Genomic DNA, 16,803 nt, shown 5'->3' with positions numbered 1-16,803 from the left:
CATGACTTTTGTTTAGCTAGTTTTACACAGTGTTTAGCTTTCTTAAATTTGTCTCTGTATTCTCTAAGAGTGCAAGCTGACTTATTTGCCAGGAACTTTTGATATGCTTTCTTCTTTTCCTTCACTGCCTCTTTAACTTCCTGTGTCCACCAGGGAGTTCTGATTTTTTTTTTATCCTTGCAGACAACCTCACCACATGCCTCTCTGGCTGAGTCAGTCAATGTTTTCTTCAAGGCTTGCCACTGAATCTCCAAGGTTTTGTTCCTGTTCTCAAACTCTTATTTTTTCTTCAATAATCTTTGTGTATTTTAGTCTACAGTTCACATCTGAGAGCTGCTCAACTTTTATTCGCTTTAAAACTTTCTTACATGTTATTCTTTTCAATATGAAATTCAATTTTATCCTGCTCAATACTAATTAGTATATCTGCTTCTGATAGCCAGGTCTCACTAATGCCTACAACATGAGGTCCCAAGTTGTGAAACTCTCATCCATAGACCAAACCTCAGCAGAAAGAGCTGTCTTAAACTTTTACAGTTTTAGGAATTCATCCTAAGCCACACTCCTCATTCCTGTGTTGCATTAATTAACTTATTTAAATGTATGTATTTATTTATGTGAATTCTGATAGTTGTAGATGGAGTTATCCTCTTGTAATGAATAGCATATATTGTTGCATGCTTGCATTTTAAGTGTTCTAATTTCTTCATCTCTTTATCTGTATGCATTGACAGTTGCTAAAAACCTAGCTGAAAATTCTGCAAGCATTAAATATTAAGTTTTCCATATGTAAATATTTTTTCTATTATTGTATTTTATCATTGTCATTCCACTTACATCTGTTTATTTTGTTTGACAAAGTGTAAGCACAAGTATATCATATATAACTTGCATTCATGTTATATATATGTGTGTTTGATTTGTTAAGTATTTCTTTGAAAATAGAAAATGCATTAAGCAGTTAAAAATTTTGTTATGAAAGGATTAATGTAATTTTCATTTCTTTTTGAAAATGTTTAGAATGGATTTTGGGCAAGCTTGGGTTGGTGTATAATGGTTTGCATTCCAGGAATAATAGTGGCTGTTGTTCTGGCTGTTTTATATAGGCGTATTGACCCATATCCTGGCCCTCTAGTGGACTCGTAAGTATAATTTTTATAACCATTTATATGCCAGAGCGCCTATTTTCAATAAATTCAAAGATTGTTGAATTTATTGAAAATTTAAATTAAAAACAGAATTATACTTAACTTATTTTAAATAATAAAAGCAGATTGTTAGTCTTCATATTGTATTTTGCAGCATGGCTGAATTATTTTTAGTATGTTGCATAACTAATTAGTAATTTGTGTATATAAGTAAAAGACATAATTATGAAGTATTTATTGCCGTTATTTATGATGTAGTTGATATCAAAATTGTTCCAACAGATTGTGTAAATTTAGAACTAAAAAAAATGCATCACTTGTAACTCATTACTTGCACATAAACCAAAATTCCTGCATAATAATAATAAACAGATAAAGAATATAAAAAAAAATGGCATAATAAACAAATTGAATAGCCACTAGTTTATTACTGGAATATAATAACTGTAATATCAAATACTGTATTTGACATTGCATACTGTAAGTATTCCTTCATTATATAATGTTTCATACTAATACTGTTCTGATTCTTTAAAGATACTTGTGACATTAGGATTATAAAATATATACATGTTTACACAAGAATATTATTTAATTTGCCAAATATTTCAGTCTGAATATTACAGACCATCTTCAGTGGCTACATAGGAATAGTTTTAAAAAAAGAACAAGGTGGAATACGAACAATTGATCATTCACAAATAGAATGAGCTGCGTGATGTCATATCGCTAAGTATTAAAAGAGTAAACATTTTTTATCAGAGTCATGATTAAATTAAAGATATTAATTCAGAATTCTGAAGAAATATGATTTAACAGCCACTTATACACCTATTAACAAATTATCCACCTATTTTCATTGTTCTAAAGATAAACACTCAACCTTGTCTCTACCTGGTGTGTATTAAGTTCCATGTAACTGTAATCTTTCCTACTTTGAATTCTTTTTTCTATAGAAAAAAGAATTCAAGAGAATCATTCATCCATTCAACACAACAAATCCGAGAAATCTGGATTAGCTCAGCACGGAATAGAAAAAAGCCACAACATCCTTTGGTCCAAGACTCGCCTCCTACACAGATGTCGCTATAAATTTGAACGTTTATTTAAAGAAAGTGTGGAGGCTTTACTTCAGCGTCCTAACTTGAATCATAATGACTGTATATCTGTATCAAACATTTGGGAAAGTTTAATCAGGATAACACATTAATTAATTTTTTTTTTAATTTCATATATTAGTCTAATGTTATTTAAGATTATTACAAGAATTTCTGAATTAATATCTTTAATCTAATCATGACTCTGATAAAAAAAAAATAAAAAAAAATAAAAAAAATGTTCATCATCAAATTCCTGCTATGTACCTTCAAGGAGTGTACAGGATAATGCAGTACTACATGAAAAAATTACATCATTACTAACTTATCTACAATTTTCCTCCAAATCAGTCTGTTACTTGTCAAGACTCCAACATTATCAGATCTTATATTTCTATCGTCTAAGGCACTTTGTACCGTATCAATGCACCTATATCTTGGTCTTCCTCTGGGTTGTTTTTCTGCCAACCTGGCAGAGAACACTTGTTTTGCTAATCTTTCCTCTCCCATTCTATTTAAGTGACCATACTACCTGAGATTAGCTCTGCTAATGCATTCCTGGATGCTGACAATGTCAAGTTCTTTCCTAATATCCTCATTTTTAATATGATATTGCCATTGATGCCATCTGTTCACGCCTCTAATCTTTCTCAGGACTCTCATATCTGCAGTCTCTAGTCTTTGGTCAAGTGTTTTACTTCTGACCCAGCTCTCAGATCCATAAGTTAAAACTGGTTTGAACACTGTCTTGTATACAGCTAATTTAGTGTTCCAACTAATTTCTCTCTTATTCCATATGAATTTATTCAATTCACTTCCCACCATACCAGCTTTGCTGATTCTGTTGTCTATTTCTATATTTAATTTACCATCTTCAGTAAAAATTGTGCCTAAGTAGCTGAAATGTTTTACTTGTTCCACAGATTCTCCATTCACAACACAGTTGACATTTTCAATGATTCTGCCTATTTTCATTGTCTTTGTCTTTTTATTGCTGACCTTCATACCATATCTATTACAACAGCTATTCAATTTAGTCAGAGAATCTTGCAGACTTGTAGCGGATTTATTTAGAAGTATAACATCATCCACATAAAGCAAAGAGCTGACATTAACATCTCCAATTTTGATATCAGGTTTAATACCACTTTCCTTCATAATGTGATCCATATAGATAATGAATAACAGAGGGGATAATGTACATCCTTGTCTCACACCAGATTTAACATTAAACCATCTTCCTGTACTTCCTTCAATTCTAACTGCTGACTTACAACTCAAATAAAGACTAAGTATTGCTTGATATAATGCCCCATTGACACCATATAACTGTAGCATTTCAAATAGCTTCTCTCTTGGCACCTTGTCATATGCCTTTTCCAAATCGACAAAACTTAAATACAGATCTTTGTTATATTCCCATGCTTTCTCGACTATTTGTCGTAAAGTGAAGATCTGATCCTTAGCCTCTATTTGGCCTGAATCCAGCCTGTTCTTCACCAAGCTTTTCTTCCACAATTCTTCTCAACCGTTTCTCAAGTATACTGGCATAGATCTTGCCAGGAACACTCAGTAGGGAAATACCTCTGAAATTCTCACATTCAGTTTTATTCCCCTTTTTATATATGGGTACTATGAGAGCTCTACTCCAATCATCGGGAATTCGTCCCTCTGTCCAGGCTTTCTGGACTATGCAGTGCAGCCACTGTAAGACTTTTATACCACCATACTTCAGCATTTCTGGTCGAATATCATCTACTCCTGCTGCCTTTCCACATTTCAAGCCTTTGATGGCTTTTTCTACTTCAAGTATGGATATGTATTCCTGACTGCATGCCTGGTCAGTGTTTTTTATCACTGTGCTGTCATCACTGCTTGTTTAATTTAGCAGTTTTTCAAAGTAATTACTCCATACTTCAAGGATATCTTTTTCTCCTGTTTTCATGTCACCTTTATCATCTCTAACTCCTTTAACAGCACTCTTTCCTCCATTCCTAAGCTTCTTCAACAACCTCCAGAATATTTTGCCACCTTCTTCATATTTATTTTCTATATTCTTGCCAAAGTCCTCCCATGACTTTTGTTTAGCTAGTTTTACACACTGTTTAGCTTTCTTACATTTGTCTCTGTATTCTGTAAGAGTAAAAGCTGACTTATTTGCCAGGAACTTTTGATATGCTTTCTTCTTTTCCTTCACTGCCTCTTTAACTTCCTGTGTCCACCAGGGAGTTCTGATTTTTTTATCCTTGCACACAACCTCACCACATGCCTCTCTGGCAGAATCAATCAATGTTTTCTTCAGAATTTGCCACTGAATCTCCAAGGTATGATTCCTGTTCTCAAACTCTTTCATTTTCTTTTCAATAATCTTTCTGTATTTTAGTCTACAATTCACATTTGAGAGCTGCTCAACTTTTATTCGCTTTAAAACTTTCTTACATGTTATTCTTTTCAATATGAAATTCAATTTTATCCTGCTCAAGACTAAATAGTGATCACTTCCAATTTCAAATCCTCTGTACACTCTGGTGTCCTGCACCAGGGAGAAGACATTACTATCAACAATAACATAGTCAATGAGACTTTTCTTATTCCTAGCCTCTTCCCTCCATGTGAATTTGTGCACATTTTTATGTTGGAACATGGTGTTAGTAATAACCAGTCCATGTCCTGAGCAGAAATCCAACAGATATTTGCCATTATTATTAGCTTTGCTCTTTTCTCCAAATTTTCTCAAAATATTTTTGTATGTCTCACAATCATTTCCTACTCTGCTGTTTAGATCCCCAACAAGGACCAACTTTTCCTTTTTCATTGTGTCAGTTGCTTTTTCTAGAGAGTCAAAAAATTCCTCCACTTCTACCTTAGTAGAACCTTCTGTGGGACCATAGGCACAAATAAGTCTCATTGTTCAATTCCCCATTCCAATATTTGCCCACATTACTCTACTTGAGACTGCCTGCCATTCAAGAAGATTAGCCTCGCATTTTGTGTTGAATACTATGGCTACTCCTTCTTTTCCTTGATTGTCATTGCCTGAATATAACATTTTGTATTTATTTGTTAGAAAGATCTCACCAGTTTTGGTCTTTTTTGTTTCAGTCACCCCTATTATGTCGATCTGGTACTTATCTAATTCCTCAGCTAGCTCCATTTCTTTGCCATTCAGGCTTCTCACATTGATAGTACCGATCTTTAACTCTGGTGATGTTGAGTTGGGGTTTGTTTTCAGATTTGTTCCAGTAGCTGACTTTTCGCTGTTCGCCCTGGTTCCCTGGCGAAAACAACAAAAAATAAAATGTTTACTCTTTTAATACTTAGCGATATGACATCACGTGGCTCGTTCTATTTGTGAATGATCAATCGTTCGTATTCCACCTTGTTTTTTTTTTTTTTTTTTTAAACTATTCCTATGTAGACACTGAAGATGGTCCGTAATATTCAGACTGAAATATTTGGCAAATTAAATAATATTCTTGTGTAAACGTGTATATATTTTATAATACTGTTCTAGATAGTCAAGAAATTCCATGGTATATTATAGCCTTCTTTTTTTTTTTATTGTTTTATAGCAATGAAAAAAAAAGGCTATCATGTTTTATGGGCCTTCTTGAGTTATGGCTAGAGAAATGCAAAAAAAAAAAAAAAAAAAAAAGTGCAACTTTACATATTGCTTTAAAAAGGCATAACTAGTTTTGTCCTACTCTCAAGGACTTCATGAAATATATAGAAAAAAGATTCAGCAAAATACAGTAACTGTAGAAGACCCCTTGCTGCAGTTTGAACATTCCCCCAAACATTCTACTTTCCCTGACTTGTACTTTCACTGAACAACACTTTCTCAAGACTTTGGACACCAAATCCATTTAGATGCAGGCCACCCACCTTATATAAATAAATCCTTCCTTCCATCAAACTCACTCCACACCATTCTTCCTGCACAATCTGTGCACTGACTCATTCGTGATCAACTCTCTCCATCTCAGTTTGCCTCTATCATACTATGGTAACAGACTCGCAACTTTTACTTTCTCGCTCGTCTTTTTTGCATGCACTAGTAACTCTTTCACATCTTCTCACTTACTGCTCACAAAAAGGAATACCTTTAAATGGAAATATTATCTATAATCAATAAAACTTTAAAGTCCAGATTCAGGAAAAGGAGCCAGCATCACAGTTGTTGTTTGAACAACAATTGTGATTTTTCTGCAAGCAAAAAGGAGAAGCTGCATCTGCAGATGAGCTGGTAGCTAAGGAATTTCTTTCAAAACTGTCCAAAATTATTGAAAATGGTGGCTACACTCCTGGTCAAGTTTGTAAGGTAGATGAGACCAGCCTTTTTCAAAAAAAAAAAAAAAAATGCCAAGGAGAACTTATATAGCGAAATCATAAAAAGTGTTGGTAGCTTTAAAGCAGCTAAGGATTGTGCGACTATTATTTTGCAGCAATGCTTCAGGAGATTATATATTAAAACCATTACTCATTAATCTATACCTAAGGCTGTGAGCATTGAAAGGTGTGGATTTTAACATGTTACCAGTGCACTAGAAGACAAATAAAAAAAGGTTGGGTTACAAAAGAAATTTTTAATGAATGGTTCCATCAATGTTTTGTTCCAGAAGTTAAACGCTACTTGATGGAAAGAAATCTGGACTTTAAAGTTTTATTGATTATAGACAATGTGCCTGTCCATCCTGTTTTAGAACACCCAAATGTGGAATTTTGTTTTCTGCCATCTAATACAACCACTAGACCAGGGTGCGATCGCTTATTTATGTTTCAAAACTTACTACATAAGAAGAACATTCCAATTCATTTTGGATTAACTAGATAAGGATAATTTATACAGTTATTGATGTGAGGAAGAAATTTTCTATTTTGGATCATCAAATTTGCTAAGTTGGAATTATCAGAATTGAAACCATCAACTTTAAATGCATGCTGGAAAGCTACTTGGCCAGAATGTGTAAAAAAGTAAAACCCTGTATCTTTGCATACAACTGAATATCCCAATATCATCAGATTAGCACATGCAGTTGGCAGAAAAGGATTTGATGATTTTTCGTCTGCAGATATTGAAGAATTGATGGTTGACAAGGCTGTTAGTAATGATGAAATAATAGAAGCTGCCCTTGAGAATCTCAATGAAAAAGCAAAAAGTGATAAGAGATTCTACTCACTGCAGGATTAATTAAAGAAGGGCTTCAAATGGCTAGTAAAATTATAGAGTCGTTTTCTTACATATAATCCAAATACTGAACGAGCTGAACAGTTTAAACATGACCTGAAGTCATGCATGGTGCGATATGAAGAATTATATAAAGATCTAGTTAAAACAGGAGATCTCAACAATAAATTACAGAGTTCATGATAAAAAAAATCAACCTTCAGAATTATTGGAAATTAGTGCTAATTTAGTTCCTTTTACTGAAGAAAACGTTTTGCCATTGCAGTATGAACAGGACAGCCAAAGTGTTTCAAGAGAGGTTGAAGTGATTTAATTCCAGGCTCACACAAAAGAATGCTGCTACTGTCAGAAAGTGACAGCGAATAAAATTTAATTAATAACCATATGCACTGGTGTATTTGGACCTTTTCGAATTTCTGTTTTATTAGTGACTAAGAGATGCATATATGTATGTATATGTATGTGTATGTATGTATGTATGTGTATGTATGTATATATATGTATGTATGTATATATGTTTGTGTGTGTTTTGTTTGAAAATAACTCATTGTTCATATCAGGTTTTCACAACTGGAACCATTCTTCTATTTTTTCATTTGCACTGTATTCTTTTTTACACGATTTTTTCTGGAACCAATTTATTTGTAAATGGAGAATTGGATGTATATTTGGTTTTGAAAAATGGTAAACTTTCTTAAGTTGACCAGAGAGCTTGCAGGAATACATTCCTCAGCATCCCTGAGTTGCCTTAGTGTGGAATGTATTCCCACAAACTCTCTGGTGAACTTACGAAACTTTCATAGTTTCTATATTCGGCTTTGAAATAATGCTGGAACTAATATCCACTTTGCTTATGTAATTTTCCATCACCGAACTGAAGCCTTTTGGCTCTTTATTTTAGTAAGCTTTCTTATACTGATATCATCTTGGGGGGGGGAGGGGGCATCATTTTCTAGCATCCTGTTTTTTTCCAAGTTTAACACATTTTATAGTTGCATTCAGTTCATCATCTGCTCTTAACACTGCATCTGAGAATTTATACACAGATAAACTCAATTTGTTGGTCCCCATATTTTTTCAGAATCCACTAAAGAAAATTTTGATGAAATGTTTTTAAAGAGTTCATCTGGAAAGCTGGACAGTCATTGATCACTGTTATTCTATTAAATATTTTTTCTCATTATAATCTAATATCATAATGCTTGGATTGATTTCAGGCTTTTAGAAAGTTTTTTTTCCCTCTTTAGTTACAAAGTAAATGAAATTTGCTAAGAATTTATATTCTTATTTAATCCTTAATCCAAGTGAAGCATATAAAGTTTGTGAGTGATCATGACTAGGCTACTTGTATATAGTCTGATCATTTCACATTGATTGCCTTTATATCCCATAATGCAAAGCACACCTTTGGATATGCATTAAAGGAAGGGTTGCTACCCAGACTGTTTTGACCTTTATTGAGAAATGTTAAAGTGCAGGGATACTCTTCAAAAACTGAGTGATCTACACGATCACTACTAAATTTATCACTCTGGGGAACTTAGTGGTGGCATTACTCCATAATAGACAAAAACACACTACCAAGCATTATGTTGGAGGTTTAATGGATTTTTTACAACACTCAAAAAGAATTAAAATAGAATTTAATACTTCCTATATTTCGTCCTAGTCACTAGGACATCTACGGGGATTACAAAGACAATTAATGTAACATGCACACAAAAACTTACAATACTAAGCCCAACCACGTGGGTCACAATAAAGTCCTATCTAGGTGGAGCACCCTCTAAGGGCAGTAGTAGGTGGCCTGGAATGTAAGGTGGGACCTCTGGTGATGACTGTTTCCCAAATCTTCAGAAGCTTAATGCAACCGTATTTGTTAAGATTTGGTTGGTTTCTGAGAGCTGCTGCTGCTTCTAAGAAAAGTCTCTCTTTCTTGAATTTGCTGTGGTGGAGCATGGTGGTTTTCTTCCATGATACTCTGTGGGTGGTGTCCAAAACATGGTCAGCCAAGCCTGAATGGCCATAGTTATGTTTAACGATGTACGACTTGTGTTCCTCCAGGCGGATGGATGCTGATCTGCCTGTCTGTCCAAAGTACGCAAGCTTACAGGAACAGGGTACTTTGTAAACTCCAGGCAGAGAGAGAGGAGGGAGCTGATCTTTCATAGAACGGATAAGGGTAGCCAGTTTGCGGTGGGGCTTATATGCCGTGTGTAGGTTATACTTTTTTAGTATCTTGGCTATTTTTTCCGAAGTGCCACGGATGTAGGGTATGGTGATGGCATTTTTAAATTCTTGTTGACGAGAGGGATGGGGAATGGGGGAGGAATTGATTATTTTTTTGATGCTGTGTTCGCTGTAGCCATTGGAGAGGAAAGTTCTGTGTATGTGGTTAAGCTCATTAGTGAGGGCAGTTCCACTGGAACAAAGATTGTGGGCTCTCTTGGTAAGGATTTTAATGATGCCATATTGTTGTGAGGGGTGGTGGTGGGAGAGTTTGTGAATGTATCTGCCTGTGTGTGTGGGTTTTCTGTATACAGTGAAGGCAAGTGTATCATTAGGCAGGCGCGTGACTAAGGTGTCTAGGAAGGGTAAACAATTGTTCTTTTCCTTTTCCATAGTAAACTGGATTCTTAGATGTAGGCTATTGAGATGACCGAGGAAGGAGTCTAACGTGTCCGAGCCATGAGGCCAAATAGAGAACATATCATCTACATATCTTAGCCAGATAGAAGGTTTGAGTGGGGCTGAGTCTATGGCTCGTTTTTCGAAATCTTCCATATAAAAATTGGCAGGGGGGTGAGAGGGGGGGGAGTCCATGGCGGTTCCCTCTATCTGCTTGTAGATTTTTTTATTCCAAGCGAAATACCCAGAGTTGATGGTGAAGGAAAAGAGATCAAAGATGTCAGAGGGAAAAACGTTTTCTAAGAGAGATAAAGTGTTAAAGAGAGATAAAGAGATAAAGATAAAGTTAGAAAACGGCTTAGTATTGTAAGTTTTTGTGTGCATGTTACATTAATTGTCTTTGTAATCCCCATAGATGTCCTAGTGACTAGGACGAAATATAAGAAGTATTAAATTCTATTTTAATTCTTTTTGAGTGTTGTAAAAAATCCATTAAACCTCCAACATAATGTCCTCACAGCACTTAAGCCTCTACACAAGAACATTACCAAGCAGAGTCTCTTTCCAGGAAGGAAGCAGGCCCAAAGGCTGTTTAAATGTTGGCCTTCTCCAAAAACTAGAGTGATCTATCAGATCATCCAACCTCAATGAACAACCCAAAGGATCATTTAATTCATTAAGTCTCAAACTCATCACTCAATTACAGGAAACTCAGTGGTGACTCCACTCAGTGAAAAGCCACTGATCAGAACCGCTCTATTCCCCTGGCAGCAAGCAAGCAAGTCCATAGGTGAACATTAGCAAATGCCATCAGTGACGCAGGAAAATATGAAAATTAATTTTAAATTCATTATGTTTCCCATATGCAAGTAGTAAAAAGGTATATCACCTTATTATTAAAATACTCTGGATCATAAATAGCTATAGAATTTTTTTTTTTTTTTTTTTTTTTTTTTTTTTTTTTTTTTAACTTGGTTACAAAGTAAATTGAATTTTACAATAAATTATGTTCTTGTTTAATTCTTCATCCAGGTGTAAGCAAACAAGGTGATACACCTTTTTATTACTTACATATAAGAAATATATGACTTCTGCATTAATTATTTAAACATATATGGCTTGGAATTAAGATGGCGGCTCGCGTGTTAGTGTTTCGTGTCGTGTATTTTTGATGGTGAATTGTGAATTTGACTGATAAGTTTTTAGAGATTTATGTTTATTCTTTAGTAATATCAATTTGCTGCTGCCATAAACAGGTATTTTATTTCCCATACTGGTTTATCCAGGTACAGGTAAGTCAACTGACTTCACAAAGACGATACGCTAGGCCTACTACCATTCGTATCGCCATTGTTGTTGTACTTTAACATCTTATTGCTGGTTGACACGCCTATGCTTGATATTGCAGGCAGTCCTTTGCGGCTGTGGGATATTTTACAAAAATTTCTGCTGGCAGGTCTTCAGACCTGCGGGATATTTTATTAACGCACATACGAAGTTAAATCGATATGAGCGTACCTGACCTAGACGTATTCACTGACTTGCTCGATAAAGAGCCAGCTCTTGAACTCACTGATAAACTCCAAAAGAAGTTCAAGCTGACATGGCCCACTAGTATGATTGACCCCGACACTATTATCGAGTCACTCGATAAATAGCTAGCACTCAGTTTTATTAAAAAGCTCCTCAAAAAGTTTGAACGGGATTGGCCCGGCTACTTAAATTTGTATTCCTCACCTGAAGTTGATGCTGAGGAAAATGAAGACTCCCCTCAAATGGAGGAAAAACTCAATCTAGTTGTCTCTACCTCTAATCCTTCTGGTCAAGAAGAAACCCACGCACGTAAGAAGAGAAAAATTCTTGCTGCTGAGTCAACAAATGTTGTTGGTATGGACGAGGATGTTCCCATTTCAGATCCCTCTGCTTCCCCCAATGAAAAGGTGCCACCGATTATCCTAAGGGAAAAGCAGAGATGGTCATTACTCAGAACCATCATGGCTAATTCACAGATTCGTTACACGTCTGCTAAAAATTCAGACGAGGGAATACGTATCCAGCCCACCACGGTGGCTGACTATAGAAATCTTACAAAGGAACTGGACACTAGAGGAACCCAATATCACACATTTTCACTTGCCTCCGAAAAAAATCTGAAAGTAGTCTTACGTGGAGTCTCCGAGGATATTGACACTGATGAAATAGTTGCTGACCTTAACCTACAGGAACTACCCCCCATAAAGGTTACTAGAATGTTTAGATCAAATAAGACACCTATGCCTTTAGTTTTAGTAGAAATTCATAACATTTACAAAGACATAATTTAAAATCAATCTGTGGACTCAAAATCACCCCAGAACCATTGAGAAAGAAATCATCTTCTGGGCAGTGCCACCGATGCCAAAAATTTGGCCATGCCCAGAAGCTATGCAAAGCTCAGTTCAAATGCCTAAAATGTGGCGAGAATCACCCCACAAACACCTGCACCAAGCCAAAATCCACCCCGGCTAAGTGCGCTAATTGTGGGGGTCCTCACCCTGCTAATTATAGAGGGTGTATACATCACCCCAAAAACAGATGGAATGATACAAGTCATCAATCTACCTCGTCATCTAGTGCGAGAGTTCCTGAAGCTCAGGCTACTCAGTTCTCCAAGAGTGAATACATGACAACAGGTGCTCGCCCATCATTAACTGAGCCCCTTAAGAAAACGAATCTTCAACATCAAGTAAGAACATATGCTGATGTGGCCCGCTCCAATCAGATAGTACAAACCCAGAACCGGAATAATCCACACTCAAATCTATCAGCTGTTATCACCTCTTCTCTTGCAAACATGCTGCAGGATTTCAGCAACTCAAATCCATCCTTAAGTGTCACAAAAAGATTCCTACAGCAAACCCAATCCATATTATCTGCACTCTCTGATGCATAGGAAAAAAATCGTCCCAAATTCTCTTAGGATTATCGGTTGGAATGCCAACGGTATAAAAAACAAACTGTTAGAAATCCAGGAATTTAATAATAGATACAATCCAGATATACTGCTAATTAATGAAACTCACCTGAGGCCTGCTGACACCCTGAAAATCAGAGGGTATCAGATTTACAGAAACGACAGGCTTGGGTATAGAGGTTGGAGGTACAGCCACCCTTATCAAAAACTATATCAATCATCACTCAATAACCAACCCTACTACCACCAACCTCGAAATCACAGGAATCAATGTTCTCACAAACTCAATTGGAAACCTCAAAATTTTTTCTGCATACAACCCTCCATTAAAGACATTATTGACCTCAGATCTGGATGCCATCCTTGGAGCAAAAGGACCGGTCATCATTGCTGGAGACCTCAATGCAAAGCATCCTGCTTGGAACAGTAAATCTACCAACAAAAATAGTCGCATCCTCTCTAGCTACACAGGATTAAACCATGCTGTTGTGGCTGGACCTACCGAACCAACTCATCTCAGTACATCTGGCACTGCTGATATCCTGGATATAGCCATCCTGCAAGACATTAAACTACAGTACAGCCTTACATCACTAAACGAGCTGTCGTCGGATCACAACCCAATTCTACTGCAATTGGGTGAGCAGGAATGCCTGCCTCCTCCTTCTCATTCAGGCATATCGTGGGAGAGATTGTCTAAAGCACTTCGGGATCAAATAGGACCCGTCCCTCCCATATGCACACCAGAAGATGTGGAATCTGCAGTGACTAGCTTCACCCAACAGATTAAGTCCACTATAATGGTTGCATCCTACCAGAAACCTGTTCCCAAGCCTGATCGTTTGCCTGAGGACATTATGGACCTGATCAGAGAGAAGAGCAGAGCTAGGAAGAGATTTCATAACACTCACGCACCTCAGGATAAGACAGTGCTTAACAGATTGAATGGAGCAGTAAGAGATGCACTTAAAACACATAGAAACGAAGTCTGGGATAAAAAGTTAGCCTCTATCTCACCTATTGATCACTCTATCTGGGGCCTTCTGAGAAATATCAAAAATAAAACCAGATCCCTCCCCCCTATAATCTCAAACCAGGGCCTAGTCCACACAGATGCAGATAAGGCAGAAGCCATACTTAAAAATCTTGAGGATCAGTGCAAACCTTCTTATAACAACATTGATTTCAATCATCTGTACAAAATCCACAGACAGGTTAGGCATGCACTAAACCTCCCGGACACCAGTGCCGATCATATTGCACCCGCATCACCTGTTGAATTATATGATATTATTAAAAAACTTAAGAACAATAAAGCTCCTGGACCAGACAGCATCTCAAACAGGGTGATCAAGCTGCTGCCTCGAAAAGCTATAGTGCATCTGACCAATATAATAAATGCAATCTTAAGACTTCACTATTTTCCTTCCACCTAGAAAATGGCTGATGTGATTCCTATACATAAGCCAGGCAAAGACCCACACTTACCGCAGAATTATCGTCCAATCAGTCTCATCTCCAATCTGGGTAAGGTCGCAGAGAAGGTCATCCTCTCACGACTCCAAACCTCAGTAAATGACCTAGACATCCTTCCTAAAGAACAGTTTGGATTTCGACAACACCATAGTACTACCCAGCAAATCCACAGAATTGTGGAATATATCACCACCAGCTGCAACTGGCGCCAGTGCACAAGTGCGGTATTCCTAGACCTATCTAAAGCATTTGACAAAATCTGGCATTTTGGACTCCTGCACAAACTTATCTCAGCCGGTATCTCACTAAAAATGGTTCATCTAATCCGTTCATATCTTCAGAATAGATCAATGCAAGTTAAAATTAACGGTTCTACATCGTCCCAGCGCCATATCTTTGCTGGAGTGCAGCAGGGATCTCTACTGGCTCCATTGCTGTTTTCTGTATACATGTCAGACATCCCACACAATCCGATGACTTCCATTTTAGCACTGTATGCGGACGATACGGCAATACTAACCAGATCTCTCAGACCCCACTTCGTTACTAGAAAGCTTCAAGAAAATCTTCTAAAGCTGGAGGGTTGGTTCTCCAAGTGGAGATTGGAAGTCAATCCCCTGAAAAGCTCAGCGGTTCTCTTCTCAAAAAGGCCAATGTCTCTTGCTGGAGATGTGTTACTATTCAATACTAAAATTCCCTGGCAGAAAGAAACAAATTACCTGGGTGTGATTCTCCACAAAAAGCTGTCTTTCAACCAACATATCAAGTCTGCATGTGCAAAAGCATCTAAAGCCATAGCTCAGATCTACCCGCTAATTAATAGAAATAGCAAACTCAGCAACAGAATCAAATTGCAGCTATACCAGATGTCGATTCGTCCTATAATCACCTATGCCTCTCCAACCTGCAGCCACACCTCTAATACTAACATTATTAAGATACAGCGAGTGCAGAACAAGTGCTTGAGAATGATTTTGAACGCCCCGTGGTATGTTAGAAACAGCCAACTCCACAGAGACACAAATATTCCCTATATTCTCTCTTATCTACAATCCTTAGCTGCCAAATTTTTTCTAAAGACGTCCACACATCCCAACGATTTGGTTCAACAAGCTGCAGCATACGAGCCAACGGACATATTTAATATAGAAGACCAAAAACTATATTAGCCTCCTATAGCGATACATAATCTCCATGCCCATTCAGGGCGAGCAAACTGCTCGTAAATTTTACCCTCACTGTAACCACGACAGATAGCGGGGAATATGAAAAGCATCTTGCTTCACCCCTAAAGACATAAATGTCAATTAAACATATATTGGCAACAGGTTAGGACTGGTCTGGGTAGTCACCCCTGCTGTGTGTGTGTGTGTGTGTGTGTGTGTGTGTGTGTGTGTGTGTGTGTTGGGGGGGTGCAAATATATACAAGTACCTAGTCATGAAGATACTTGCATCTGCAAACTTTGTTTGCTTACACTTGAGTAAAGGATTAATTTCTTGTCAAATTTAATTGACTCCAGGCTTGGTAAATATGATGGAGTATAGTTTGTTCATAATTCAAAATAAGGCATAAAGCAAGTACTAAGTATAAGGCAAGTAAAAGGTTTAGCCATTTCGAGGTGATATCAAAAGTTTAAAACTTAGACTCTATATATATAGATGCACACTTTAAAGAAGTCAAAACTTTTAATCTTCAGAAATTGGAAATCTAATTTGCAAATGATTAATTATTAAAAGAAATTTAAAGTAATTACATTTATAACAGCAACTTGTATAAGATTGAATTCAAAACTTTTAATATGTGAGGTTTCCATCAATTAATATTTCATTTAGGTGGCTATTGCCATCCCATCTAATAATGGAGAAAATCTTGAAAAATGTATTTGTAGAGAGAGAGGTTGTTATTATATGGTTCAGTGTGTAGGTATCCCACGAGGTTGGCTATACATAGGTGGAATCAGTGGATATGAAACCTCTATTTATCTTACATTGGATTAATATTAAAGGATTTTCCTCCATTTTATAATTTCACCATACTTATTAAAAATATAAATTGCAGCTTTTATCTTTTTGAATAATAGGGAAACCAAATTAGTTTTATCTGAACCCCCTCTAGTTTGCTGGAGTTCTGATTGTCTCCACTACATTATCTCTTTAAGATCTGCCAATTATAAAATTTTTTTATTTATTACTAGTTTATTCTTTAATAATTTTTTTTTATTGCTGTGTGGTAATTAGCAGTTCATTCCTTAAATTGTCTTTAAGTTCCTAAAATATAGCACATGAATACACCCAATATTTTCCCTTTTTGTT

General features: G+C 36.4%; 1 protein-coding gene across 4 annotated transcripts in view; it reads left to right on the top strand.

Moving 5' to 3' along the window:
• Nucleotides 1–16,803, top strand: part of LOC150107959 (prominin-1-A-like) — a 566,181-nt gene that overhangs the window by 537,293 nt on the left and 12,085 nt on the right. For all 4 annotated transcript variants that reach the window (XM_090390573.1, XM_090390570.1, XM_090390571.1 and 1 more), the window contains one exon: nucleotides 1,021–1,142. In XM_090390573.1, the coding sequence (XP_090246699.1) occupies nucleotides 1,021–1,142 (122 nt within the window). The remainder of the gene's footprint in view (nucleotides 1–1,020; nucleotides 1,143–16,803) is intronic.

Source organism: Typopeltis vanoorti, chromosome 3 (genome assembly GCF_054136105.1).
Source record: "Typopeltis vanoorti isolate ZY-2024b chromosome 3, IOZ_Tvanoo_1.0, whole genome shotgun sequence".
Taxonomy (NCBI): Eukaryota; Metazoa; Arthropoda; class Arachnida; order Uropygi; family Thelyphonidae; genus Typopeltis; species Typopeltis vanoorti.
This window is presented reverse-complemented; position numbering and strand designations above follow the sequence as displayed.